At 45.0% G+C, this 13,358-nt stretch overlaps 1 protein-coding gene across 5 annotated transcripts in view; it reads left to right on the top strand.

The window, feature by feature from the left end:
* The window catches only part of F8 (coagulation factor VIII), a 78,501-nt gene that overhangs the window by 45,168 nt on the left and 19,975 nt on the right, over nt 1-13,358 (top strand). For all 5 annotated transcript variants that reach the window (XM_079962315.1, XM_079962314.1, XM_079962317.1 and 2 more), the window contains exons 14-18: nt 2,851-5,830; nt 6,985-7,150; nt 8,524-8,736; nt 10,695-10,923; nt 11,861-12,043. In XM_079962315.1, the coding sequence (XP_079818441.1) occupies nt 2,851-5,830; nt 6,985-7,150; nt 8,524-8,736; nt 10,695-10,923; nt 11,861-12,043 (3,771 nt within the window). The remainder of the gene's footprint in view (nt 1-2,850; nt 5,831-6,984; nt 7,151-8,523; nt 8,737-10,694; nt 10,924-11,860; nt 12,044-13,358) is intronic.

The raw sequence follows: 13,358 nt of genomic DNA, 5'->3' as shown, positions 1-13,358 counted from the left end.
GTTTTTCTGGGTCACGTGGCCAGCATGATTAAGCCGCTTCTGGCGAAACCAGAGCAGCGCACGGAAACACTGTTTATCTTCCTGCCGGAGTGGTACCTATTTATCTACCGTAATTTTCGCTCCATAACACACAGTTTTTTCCTCCTAGAAAGTAAGGGGAAATGTCTGTGCGTGTTATGGAGCGAATGCCTACGGATGGCGGGGGAATCTGCTGCAGTCATGAGCAGTCCGTGGCTTGCTTTGAAACAGCAAAGCGGGTGTAAGCGGCTCCTGTCAGCGAGCCCAGCCGGGTAGGAGGGAGAGAAGCAGAGTGGGAGAGGAGAGGAGCCGCTTACATGAGGGGCTGCTTTAAAACAACCCCGTGCTCTCTGTCCCTGCCTGCAGTTTTTTGCTGTCCGATTTTGATTAGCCACTGTAGGGGCTGTGTGTGTGTGTGCTTGAGCTATCATTCTCCTCCTCCTGCTTCCCGTTCACTCTCCCAGCGCCCCTGCACTCTCCCAGCGCCCCTGCGACTTTAGGATTGATACTCTGTGTGTCTGTGTGTGTGTGAGGGATCGTTCTCCTTCTCTTGCTTCCCGTTCACTCTCCCAGCGCCCCTGCGACTTTAGGATTGATACTCTGTGTGTCTCTGTGTGTGTGAGGGATCGTTCTCCTTCTCTTGCTTCCCATTCACTCCCCCAGCGCCCCTGCGACTTCCAGCGCCCCTGCGACTTTAGGGCCGGTTCTCTGCATGTGTGTGTGTGTTTTAACCTCACTGCGCTTGTTGGGGGAGAGTGTTGGTCACAATTTTTCTTGATTTGTCTCAGAGTGGTTACTATTGTGGTTTCCTTTGTTTGTCTTAGCGCGTTGATTTTAATTATCTTTAAGTGTGAGTGTGATCGTTTTGGCAGCTGCCGAGCCGGGGAGGAGGGAGAGAAGCAGAGTCTGCTTGTTTTAAAGGAGCAAAGCGGGAGAGGAGAGGAGCCTCTCCTGCATTATTAGCAGCATCCTTCTCCACACACCCCACGCATGTTCCTTCTCCCCTTAAACCCCTCTCCTGCATTATTAGCAGCATCCTTCTCCACACACCCCACGCATGTTCCTTCTCCCCTTAAACTCCTCTCCTGCATTATTAGCAGCATCCTTCTCCACACACCCCACACGTGCTCCTTGTCCCTTGAGTGCTTTTCCTTCCCTCCCCACTTAAAACGTGGTTACAAAGTACGGATTCACATGGATCCTCAGGATTTTTGCACTGGGTCACCCCAAATTCACCATCAGATCACATAGCATATCCATGGCTACAGCCTGCACCAAAAACCACACACGCACCCACTGTTTCATGGGGCCGCAGTGGCGCAAAAATGTGGTTACAAAGCATGGATCCACATGGATCCTCAGGATTTTTGAATTGGGCTACCCCAAACTCACCGTCAGATCATATGTCTGTGGCCACAGCATGAACCACAAAAATCATACATCCACTGTTTCGTTTAGAATATTTTTTTCTTGTTTTCCTCCTCTATAAACTACGTGTGTGTTATGGTCAGGTGCGTGTTATAGAGCGAAAAATGCGGTACTTGCACTTTGGCATGCTTTCGAACTACTAGGTTGGCAGGAGCTGGGACCGAGCAATGGGAGCTCACCTTGTCACGGGGATTTAAACCGCTGACCTTCCGATCGGCAAGCCCTAGGCTCAGTGGTTTAGACCACAGTGCTACCCGCGTCCCGTGCTACTTAAGACAATATGCCAAATCTGATCTCTTCCTAAGCACCAGAAGTCATTTGACATGAAAAAGTGACTCAGCTTCTGTAACCTTTAACATTATTTAATGTCTGTCCTGCTTTGTTTTCCTTGAAAGAAGAGTTAAAGTGAGGATGACTAAGGAGGATGGACTCATTTAAAGAGGCTCAGGAGTTCCTTCTCTTGATCTGTTGCAGGCGTAGCTAATGTTGTGCCCTCCAAACATTGTTACACTGCATCTCACATCATCCCCTGACCAGTGCATTTTTAAAGGGGTACTCAGAGGTATGCACTACTCCTGACCAATGGCCATACTGGCTGACAGAGGCAGCCTGTCCTATTTCATCACCAGTTCTGCTGCCAGAACATCCTGGCTCTTACCAAACGTGACAAGAGCTGGGGTATTCCACAAAGCATTGTCACTCAGCTTCTCTGCTGAGTGGCCAAGCAACAATATAGCATGCAGGAATGCCCTGGCTCTAGCCAAATTTGGCGGGAGCCAGAGCACTCCTCAAAGCAATGCTGCTCAGCTTCTCCACCCCAGGGAGCAGGGGAGCCAAGCAGTAATGTGGCATGCAGGAACACCCCAGTTCTCACTGAACTTGGCAGCAGCTGGGGCATTCCATAAATCATTGCCACTCAAGCTTCTCCACCTGTGGGTGCTGAAACACCTCCCTCTGGCCACTTCTACTGGAAGTGATAAGGTGGGCAGAGCACTGCCTATTGCACTTTTGCCACCAGAGGTGGGCGCTTCACCCTGCCTCATGGGTGAGCCGGCTCTGTGTGGCCAGAGCTGATGGAAGTCAGACTCCATCTGCAGGGCACTGGGTATGTTACCTATTATCCATTGTCTCATGCATACAGTAGGATAGTGGGGTCTGCTCTGTCCCTTCCCAGGCTGCCTCTGTTCTCAGTAAAAGAGGTCTACACATTGTCTGTTGGGACCTGGTAACCCAGCAGTCAGCCTCTTTGAATTCATCGACACATTTTGAATTTTGAGAGAGAGTGTTATTGGTCCTACCCCTTCTGGTTGTGGTACCCCTAACCGAGCAGAAAGAGAGAAAGCCCCTGTGCTTTATTGCCAATATTGATTTCATTTTTTCCTTCAATCCTTTTACCTGAGACAGGCACATGGATATTGGGATGCTTGAACCCAGACTTCAGGAGGCAAGGAATGAGAGCCACGTTCACTGTTTCTAAATGCCCCAATGAAATGGAGTATGATTACTCTTATGAATTAATACCAGAAGGTGAACTAAATGAAGTCAATGTCTTGCAACCAAGAGGCTTCCCCAGGAAAAACAGGCTTGTCAAGCCTTGCCTAAAGAAGCATGGAGATGCAGAAAATGAAATGCAGAAGACCAACCACCGTTTGGCTCCTTGTCGTGAAGCCAATAAGCTTTTTAAATTAAACAAGAAAAAGAATACTACTGACTTGCCGTCGCCTCCTGGAGAGTCCTTATATCAAAATAACATTTCTTTACCTTCTTCCCAAGACGACCTCGTTAAGCCCACTGATGCCTTTCCAGCAGAAGAAGAACCATCATCTATACTCAATCAAAGTTTCCAACAGCATTCTTTCACAGGAAACTCTTCTCTCTCATGGAAAGAGTCTCATCTTAATAAGAGTGCGTTAGAAACTGCAACCAGTCTGGGTAACGAGACTCTTCCCTTTGGGACATTCAGCCCACTTGAAGGAGCTGGGATGGTCCAAGAGAAATCAGATAAACAGGAGGCAGTGGAGATCATGAAGCCTCATTCAGCCCCTCCATTGGAAAAGGTGGAGGCAATTCCTGAAGACCATGTTACCAGCATTCAGTCAAAGGGGTTGCAGGATGGGATGGGCCTTGCAGAAAGACTGACCTTGAATGTGAAAAGACTCCCTCTTAAAATTGACAATAATTTAACACAACAAAATGAAGTATATCCAGATTCCAGATTTTCTGAAAGAGCTTCTCTTGAAGATGTAAACACATTTGAAGGACAGAACACTGTATCATTGACGCCAGATACAACGTTGAATGAAAAAGTAGGACTGCAAATATCCTATATGGATAAGGGCTCTTTCTTTAACATGAGTAGTACCTCTGCATCATTAAATGACTTGAAAAGTAAGCCACTTATTCAGCACATGTCACTGGACAGTCAAAACACTGGTCCACCAAGATTAGAAAGTAACCCTGAAGCTGAAAACATGGTGTCACAGAGCTATGGCACAACCTTTCAAGCTTCTACAAGCTACTCATCTCATAAGGCAACTGTCCAAGGGAATGAATCATTTACATCAAGAGAATCATTGCTTACTAGAAAAAAAGGAGTTGAGCAATCTACTACAACTATAGGAAGTCAAGGCCCTTTTACATCTGTAAGTGAAGACTTCCTTCATGGCAAAAATAGTACACATACAGCCTCTCATGACAAAGTGCATGAGCCAACGCCTCCAGCAAAGCGTTTTCAGGGTCATGAGACAGAGATTGTTGACACAGCTACTAGAGGCCCAGATAATTTGAATGAACATGCTTCTTTATTTGCACAGAATGGTGAGCAAGTGGCTCCAAACAGATTGAGTAGCAACCCAAATATTCTAGAGAAGTCTGACTATACTAATGACATTCTGGAGAGTAATGATAGATTCTCTACGCATCCATTTCACACCAGTCAAAGACCAGACGGCTCAGCACTCCAAGAAGGTTTCCAAGAAACTAGCCAAAATAAGGATTTTTTGGGGAAAGAGAATAAAACTTTGCTCATTGTTGATGCCACCGCCAACAGAATCTGGAACCCAAATTCCCATGGATTTCTGGGTACTTTGTTGCTTCCTAAAACAAGTTTATCAGAAAAAGAGGATGCTTTTCATCAAGGGGAGTCACCTCCATCACAGCTAGTTGACCTGGGAAATGACACAAATTCTAAAGAGTTTGTAAGAAAGGGGGAGATAAAGCTACAAACAGAACCAGAAATTCAGAGCCATGAAAAGTCATCAGATGGGATGAGGTTGCAGCCCTGTCATCTGGGTCCTCATGGATGTGGTGGTCACTTGGAAAAGAGGTCTCTGAAATCACATCGGGCCACGTTGGAAGAAAGACATGCTGTACCAGCAAGGGAAATGAAGAGTTCTGGAAAAACTGAAGAAAGAGCTCAGGCTTTACTCAATGGTAACTTCTTCAAGTTAAACAATAAGGCCAAGGCTTCTATAATAAAGGCACCTTTGGCAGATGGGGCTACAAGAAACCAACAAACAACCACACTTGGCAAGACAACTGCTTCATCTTCTCTGTTCACCTCAGTCCAGTCCAGTCCAGCCCCACACTCCCTGAACTTTCCTGATTCCCAACAGACTTGGAGAGGAGCCAGTTTGTCTCACGAAGTAGAGGATGTAGGGGGTGCAGCTGACACCATTTCTGGTTATACCAGAACTCTTGGGCAAGGTAGTATGGAAGCCAAACCTGGGCTGGCCCCCACTGTCTTTGCAGGAAGACAAATCAAAGGTGCTGGCTCTGTTCTCCATAAGACCACCAGGCAGACAAATGAGGCTGGACTTCCTGCAACTCCAGAGGTTCCTGTTATGACTCACAGTGATCCAGAAATAAAAAGGGAGAAGACTGAAAATTCTGAAAGATGGGCCTCAGCAGAAAACGATCTGGACTCTCAAGGTCACCTAGCTGTCAATCTTCCCTTTCAAGAGCAGCTGTGGGAGGAAGCAGATAGACAAAAGGAAATCCATAGCAAAGGAGGGGACGTTCATTCCATAAGTGGCAATATTCAAAAATTTGAAAGGAGGAAAAGAGTAGACGAAATTGGAGCCCCAGTGCATGGATTCAGCAAAGGTGAGAGTAGGACCTCAGGAGCCAAGGTCCATATGGAGGTCTCCATGACACCAACCGATCTCAAAGGATCTATGGTGACAAACTCCTCAAAGACTCTGAACCGAGCACCTGACTATGATGATTACAGCAATTCTGAGGACAAGCAAGAATTTGATATATATGGGGAAGATGACCAGGATCCACGTACTTTCACTGGCAGAGTCTGGCAGTACTTCATTGCTGCAGTGGAGGTGATGTGGGATTATGGGAACCATACATCTTCACCATATCTAAGAGACAAGTAAGTTCTGCCCAGCTTTTGCGGACTGTGGGGCTAGAAATTCATAAGCCTCAATGCTCTCTAGAGCAGCCATTTCCCATGTTGGGTCCCAGGATTGTGCTGACCTTAGAATAAGTTCCCATCATCCCCAGACAGCATGTTCCAGTGGTTGGAGATGGTGGGAGATGTAGTCCAATGATAGCTGGAGTCCCAAGGCTGAGGAAGGCTGATCTAGACCAGGGAGCTTATTTGAGATGCTCCTGAGATTTTACCTCCAAACGTTTACCTCCAAAGATCAGAGGTGATGTGAGGAGGAAGAGGGAAAGGCTTTTGGCTGATGCTGTATTGAAACTTTCTGAAATGGTGATGTAATTTCCTCATAATCATCCTTGTACTGCTTTAAGAGCATTTAATAAAAAAAAGTTGAATACAGTGGTACCTCGGGTTACATACGCTTCAGGTTACAGACTCCGCTAACCCAGAAATATTACCTCGGGTTAAGAACTTTGCTTCAGGATGAGAACAGAAACCGTGTTCCTGCGGCGCAGCAGCAGGAGGAGGCCCCATTAGCTAAAGTGGTGCTTCAGGTTAAGAACAGTTTCAGGTTAAGAACGGACCTCTGGAACGAATTAAGTACTTAACCCGAGGTACCACTGTATTACATTTGTATCCCACCCTTCTGCCAAGCAGCACAGGGCAGCATACTGTACATAGCGCCTCCCCAGCTTGTTAATTTTCACAACTGCTTTGTAAGGTCGGTTAAGCTGAGAGATAGTGATGACCCAAGATTGCATCCTGAGCCTTACAGCGGATTAAGGACCTGAACTGGGACCTACTGTATAGTGTAAATGTTGTCTCAGTGTTCCTTAGAGCTGCACAGTGTATGGGCACATATGTGAAATGGTGACCTATCTGTTGGATTTTGGGACAGCAGAAAGTTGCAACCATGATATGTGCCTTAAAAACAACAACACAAGAGGAGCTGATTAGTAGTGACTAGATAAAGGTCTACTTAAGAAATATTAGGGGACAGGGTGGATAAATGTTGCAGAACACCCTTTCTCTGCCCTAGATGATGTTGGATTGCAAGGCAGTTACATATAGAAATGCTATCTGCAGCTGCTTCCAAAAAAAAAGTCTGTACTTGACCACACCAGCCTCTTACGTTTTCACAGGGATCTGAAGAACAGCTGGAAGAAGCCATCCAGGCAGTACAAGAAAGTAGTTTACCGAGAGTACCTGGACAGCTCTTTCACTCAGCCACAGGTCCGTGGAGAATTGGAAGAACACTTGGGCATCTTGGGACCATACATCCGAGCACAGGTTGATGATGTCATCATGGTGAGACACTCAATGTGAAATACGGGAAGAGCTGGAGGGTGTCATCTCTCATACTTAAAGTGGGATTATAAAAACAAAAATAGTCTATCCCGCCTCTACATACATTTGTTTAGGTCTGCATTTTACCTTACATATGATGTCCAGCTCATATCATTGTAAGAAAAGCCTGGTGTCAGCACCTGGAATTCTTAGGCAACTGCAAGGACCCCAGCCACCTAGTAAAGGCCCAGTGCTTGCCACTTAAATTCCCTACAATGCCCTTGACAGAGCTTTGCTCTGGGGCTCTGTGAAGAATTGAAATGGCAACTAGACCCAGCCACTTGGCACTGATCAGCATCCCACTGACTTACTGTCCAACATTTTCATTTAAAAAACAGGGATTCATGTCTTCCAGGATGTGCTTCCTGTTGAGTCACGTGACCCATGCCACAATCTTGCCCTGGAAAAAGTGCTTTTTCCAGGGTGAGAGCGCGGCACCCAAAATGGTCACCACAATCTCACTCCAAAAACCAGGATGTCCCATTTTTTTCCCGAGACGCTTGGCAGTTTTGCACTGATAGAGACAAGGACACAGCCCAGGGCTCCTGCAGACCTCGATCCACTTTGATTGTCCATAACAGGTTAGTAGCCACACACTTTGTGTTAAGGAGTCAGGGTCAGCTCTACCATTAGGCAAAACGAGGCAGGAGACAAAGCTTTGGATGGCAGAACTGTATGTGCCACATGAACTGCCCTGTGCCACTAAGCTAGCCTGCTGTCAGATGCCCAACAGGACACTTTTTCATCTCCAGTGTCAGCTGCCAGTTCAGTTGGCTTTTGTATATGGAATGGGAAATGGGGGGAAACATATCACCTTGTCTTTCATCTCAAGCAGCAAAATGTCTTGGGCTGGTCATGTATAGGAAGAAGGTCTATGGATGCAGTGGGGGGCAGGGCATCATTACAGTTACCTGTGTAAGATTACTTCTTCTTTTTTTAAAAAAAAAAGTTATTTAATTACAATTCTCCTTGGTGAGTGATTGGGCAGATTTCTGCCTTTGTGCATTAATATATCCATATGTAAAAGGGCAAGGTACTTAAAAAAAACAAACTGATCATTTAGGGAGGGGGCCAGTAATATGCCCAATGGGGCCAGGCCCCCAGGGTTACCCTGGTAGTTTTGGCTCAGATCAGCCTTCCTCAGCCTGGTGGCCTCCAGGCATTTTGGGCTACAACTCCCACCAACCCAAGCCAGCACTGGGCCTATAGTCTTCCAGCTTAAAAGGTGATGACCCCAATAGAGTAAAGAACAGCTTGAGTTGTCTTTGTTCTTTATCCCCCTTCCCAAAAGTTAACTCTCCTCTTTGCACCTGTTCTTCCCTCCCTTCACCCAGGTGACTTTCAAGAATCTGGCTTCCCGCCCGTATTCATTCCATTCTAACCTGCTGCCCTATGAAGGAAATGGGGAGGAAGTAGAGCAGCCCATCCAGGACTCTGTGCAGCCGGGTGAGGTCCGAGATTACTCCATCAAGGTGTTGTCACACATGGCTCCTACAGCCAATGAGTTTGACTGCAAGGCATGGGCATATTTCTCCAGTATTAGCCTGGTAAGTGGGTAATGCATGCTCTCCTGCTGTTTATATCAGGGCATTTCATGGGCTATGACAAGAGGGCTGGCCAGACCTAACAGCGGGCACCTTGCAAAGATTAAAAAGCAAAGTCTCTTCTTGCAAGCTGATGAAACTTAATGTGCAAAACAAGCAAATTATATCTGCATACTGATGATTTGATTTGATTGTCATTTAACACAAGGGTGTCTCCAGGCAACTTAGATCAAGTTTGAAAACATACAAAATTGTTAAAAACAGCTACCATCATAAAAAAAAACTCTATAACAAAATATAAGCAACCAAATTAATACATTAAAACACCAGCTTCTATGGGATGGGGTGAACTTACCAAGAACAGCATTAAACTCAACTGGATCAAATTCCATCCAATGCGTAGTTGAAGGGGAAAGTCTTAATGCAACACCAAAGGATGTCAATGGCTGCAACAGGCCTCACTTGGAAGAGCATTCCAAAGGCAGGGGGCCACACTTGAGAAGGCTCTTCTTTTTTTCTTGTTCCCCGAGTTCTATCAGAGGGAAGATCTGCATGTGCTCTTGTCAAGAGAGAAGGTCAGTCATGGCTAAGGGTGGAAAAAATAGATTCAGTTTGCATTTAAATATGGATTTCAATGCAAATTTAAATTGCACTTTCTGAAACAATATCCAAAGTGAAACACAGCCAACTTTTCAAATTTGCACTTCTCCAAATCTTGCAATGCGGTTCCCTACCCAAGTAATGTGTACAAAAATGCATACACCAGGATAAATATAAATGTATATATTAGTGAAAATAGCATGCACAACTGCATTATATCTGGGGAAATTGCTTTGCAAAAATGTGTATACAGTATTAGGCAAAAATTACAAACAAAATGTGTATTTTAGGGCAGATTTGCACTAAAATACTGATAAATATTCATGATGACATTTTATATAATATTCATCAGTATTTTAGTGCATATATTTTAGTACACACACACACAAACACTGATGTGGAAATGTAGAGAACTAAACTCAAGGCTGGGAAAAACAAAACCAGCAGATTTCCCCATTCCTAGTCAGGTCACAGAATGTTGCTTTTCAAGATTTCAGGCAGAAGCCCTTCCCAGGCTTACCTGGCTTGAACCTGGAATGCCATGTGTGCAAAGCATGTGTTCTCCCACTGAGCGACATCCCTTCTCCTTGGGGTTCCCTTTCCATAACTGCAACTCCTCATCTGTTTAGTTAAGACATCTGAGGAAGTTTGCCACCGATGGCTCTAGGACATAATTGTCCTTGTTACTTCCATCAGCATCCCCTTTGCTTTCCATGCTCCCATTCTAAGTGGCATGGGAGCAAAGGGAGGACTTTGAAAATTACATCTGATGTGAAAGTGGCCTTGTCCCGCTTAATGTATAGTAAGGATTGCAGCCCATCTGGGGAAACCATTCAATGGAAGGTGCTATTGTGGCAGAGAAAGGGAAGGGAGCAAAGAAAGGGAAGGAAGAGAAGGGATGAGAGCTTCATACATGTCAGCTTTGCATAGCTATAACTGGATCTGACTTCTAAGATTTCAGTTTTTATACCAGACTTGTAAGTAGGCCCACAGAAAAGTAGCTAGCTTGCAATTCTTTCTTTTTTTTACACCCCCTGTATACTGGTCACAAAGGAGGGGAAGCTTTATTCTCCAGGAATCTGTCTAATCCCCATTAAAAGGTGAGGCTTCTTAGCCTCATAATCCAGGTTGACATGGCATGAACATGACTCTAAGCTGGGGGGTAGCCAACATGATGCCATCCAGTTATTGCTGGACTCCAACACCCTATCAGCCCCAGCCAGCATAGCCAATGGTCAGGGATGATGGGAATTGTAGTCCAGCAATGTCTTGGAGAGCACCATATTGGTGATTTCCGTATTTGCAGTGCTGCTGGGGTACAGGAACTGATATACCTTACTGCCCTCAATTTTCAATTCTAGGAGAAAGACCTACACTCCGGTCTTGTTGGACCTCTGATTATCTGCCGGCCTGGAGTACTGAGCACAGCATACAGAAGGCAGCTGGCTGTCCAGGAATTCTCCTTGCTCTTCACCATCTTTGATGAGACCAAGAGCTGGTATTTTGCTGAGAACCTTGAGAGGAACTGTCTGCATCCCTGCCACATCCAGACAAATGATCCTGCCTTTAAAGCAAGCAATTCTTTCTATGGTAATAACCTTCTTTCCACCTCTTCATCTCTTTCCATGCTCCCAGTATAATAGGCACTGGGGCAAGGAGAGATGTGATGGAAATCCCTGCCTTCTCCCAAGTAAATCTACTCAGCTCGTTGATGGAAGCTCCGTTCTGTGTCCCTCTGCTGTGTGATCTGCAGAAGGTGGCTGTATAAGATGGAGCCTTTTCAGAGGGGAACACCTAATGGCTCTTCCTGACTGTCGCTATTTTCAATCACATGCCAGTAAATTCAGATTCATAGAATTGTGTTGGCATCTGTCTGTCTAGGAAGAGAATAGAAGAGTGCGCCTTTGGTGGACTGATATGGACTGATATGGGACAGACATGTTTTCTTGCAGCTGGGGAAGACAAATAATAGAATTGTAGAGTTGAAGGGACCCCCTAGGGTCATCTAGTCCAACCCACTGCAACCATACCAGACACTACTTAGCTTTGCAAATGTCTTAGCAGCTTTATTGCTGTACCACTGGGAGGTTGTGCAATTAAAGTTGATTCAGAGCTCTTAGGGCCTGTCCATACCCCGGCTTAATGTGGATTGTGAATCCCTTGTGCATCCCTTAATTCTACCTGTCTGCGTGCTGTTTTCCTTCATCTGCTGTTGCCCTGCACTTTCTCCTCCCAGAATCCAGAGATTCCCTATGCAGTCAATGTAACTCTCCTATTTGGATTTTCAGAACATAGGGAATTGGGCTTTTTGTAACAAGGAAAGTGTGGGATATATGGTATTTGCTGCTTTTGTATATACTGCTTTGTTTTGTTTTATATGAAAACAATTGACTATATAAGAATTGTTTCATATGAAAACAAATGTATATATATCAGAACAATGGAAAACAACTGCATACATAAGGCTTTTGCTCTTCCTTTTCCCCATTCTGATTTTCCTTCTTCTTTTCTTCTCTCTGTTCTCCAGCTATCAATGGTTATGTCAGAGACAGTCTACCAGGACTAGTGATGGGTCAGCACCAGAGGGTGCGGTGGTATCTGTTGAATGTGGGTGGTGCCAAAGACATCCATTCTGTCCACTTCCATGGGCAAGTCTTTACTATCCGAACAGCCCAGGAGTACCGCTTAGGAGTCTACAACATCTATCCTGGTAAGCCATGAAATGGATGTCTTTATACATAACCTTCTTGCCAGCTTATATCTGCCTTTGGAATACTATGGAATATCCTCAGAGGGAAAGAGCTCAACAGCCAGTGCCTCTTTTATAGCATTAGAGGACACATAGAGCAGTAGAGAGTCAGTGTAGTGCAGCAGTTAGAATGTTGGATTGGATCTGGGAAACCAGGGTTCAAATCCCAACTGGACCATGTAGCACGCTGGATGAACCTGGCCCAGTCACTGCCTTTCAACCTAACTAACCCCACAGGTTTGTTGTGAGGATAGAACTGAGGAGGGGTAGAATAAGGTATGCCATCTTGAGCTCCTTGTAGGAAAGGTGGGATATAAATGTAATAATGATAACAATAAACCAAGTAGAAGCCATGTACAGAATCATGCTAAATCATGCTTAGCTTTCATGCTTAACTTAAACCAGGGCTTAGCAGAACTCAGTTCTTCAAATTCATCATTGTAGAATTTTAGGGCCATATCCAACTTTGCTCTACCCTAAGTTGGCCCATTGAAATTAATGGACCTAGGTTAGTCATTTCCATTGACTTCAGTGGTTACTGCGCTAAGCAACAACTCTAATATAGCCCTTAAGAGTTAGAAGGGACATTGGAGACTATTTTATTTCAAAACACATTTAAAGATAGCCAAGAACTGTGTTGTAGCATCTGGAAATGTAGATCATATTCCTCAGTTACTTCACTCGTAAGGACTGGGAGAATGTAGACTCACCCATTTTTGACAAGTCTCTAATATAATGTTATGTGGGATGGTTTTTGTTTTTTTGTTTTTTTGGGGTTTTTTTGGTTGGGGGGACGTCCAGTCTGCATGAAACCCTGGTTCCCCTTCCAAACGTAGGATCCTGTATCTGAGGGTAGAATGTATAAGGGGAAATTTGCCAAGTCAGTTCTTTTGTCAGGGTAATGGCTTTGGCTGGCTAGTTTAAGCACTATCATCTGGCATAACCAAAAGTGTTGCTCTGTGCCATAGAACAAATGGATGGGCCTTTCCCTCACCCTCTTCTCTTAGTAATAATAATATTTTTTTATTTATACCCCGCCCTCCCCAGCCAAGGCCTGGCTCAGAGCGGCTTACAAGCAATAATAAAAACAAGATGAATGATTACAACTTAAAAACAAAAATAAAATACAACATTAAAATAATGGAACATTAAAATATTAAAATGTAGCCTCATCGCAGGAGGAGAAGGAAAAGAAAAAAAAAGAGAGGGAGGGAGGGAATCAAATTGGCTCCAAGCCAAAGGCCAGGCAGAACAACTCTGTCTTACAGGCCCTGCG

This window comes from Podarcis cretensis (genome assembly GCF_951804945.1).
Source record: "Podarcis cretensis genome assembly, chromosome: Z".
Taxonomy (NCBI): Eukaryota; Metazoa; Chordata; class Lepidosauria; order Squamata; family Lacertidae; genus Podarcis; species Podarcis cretensis.
This window is presented reverse-complemented; position numbering and strand designations above follow the sequence as displayed.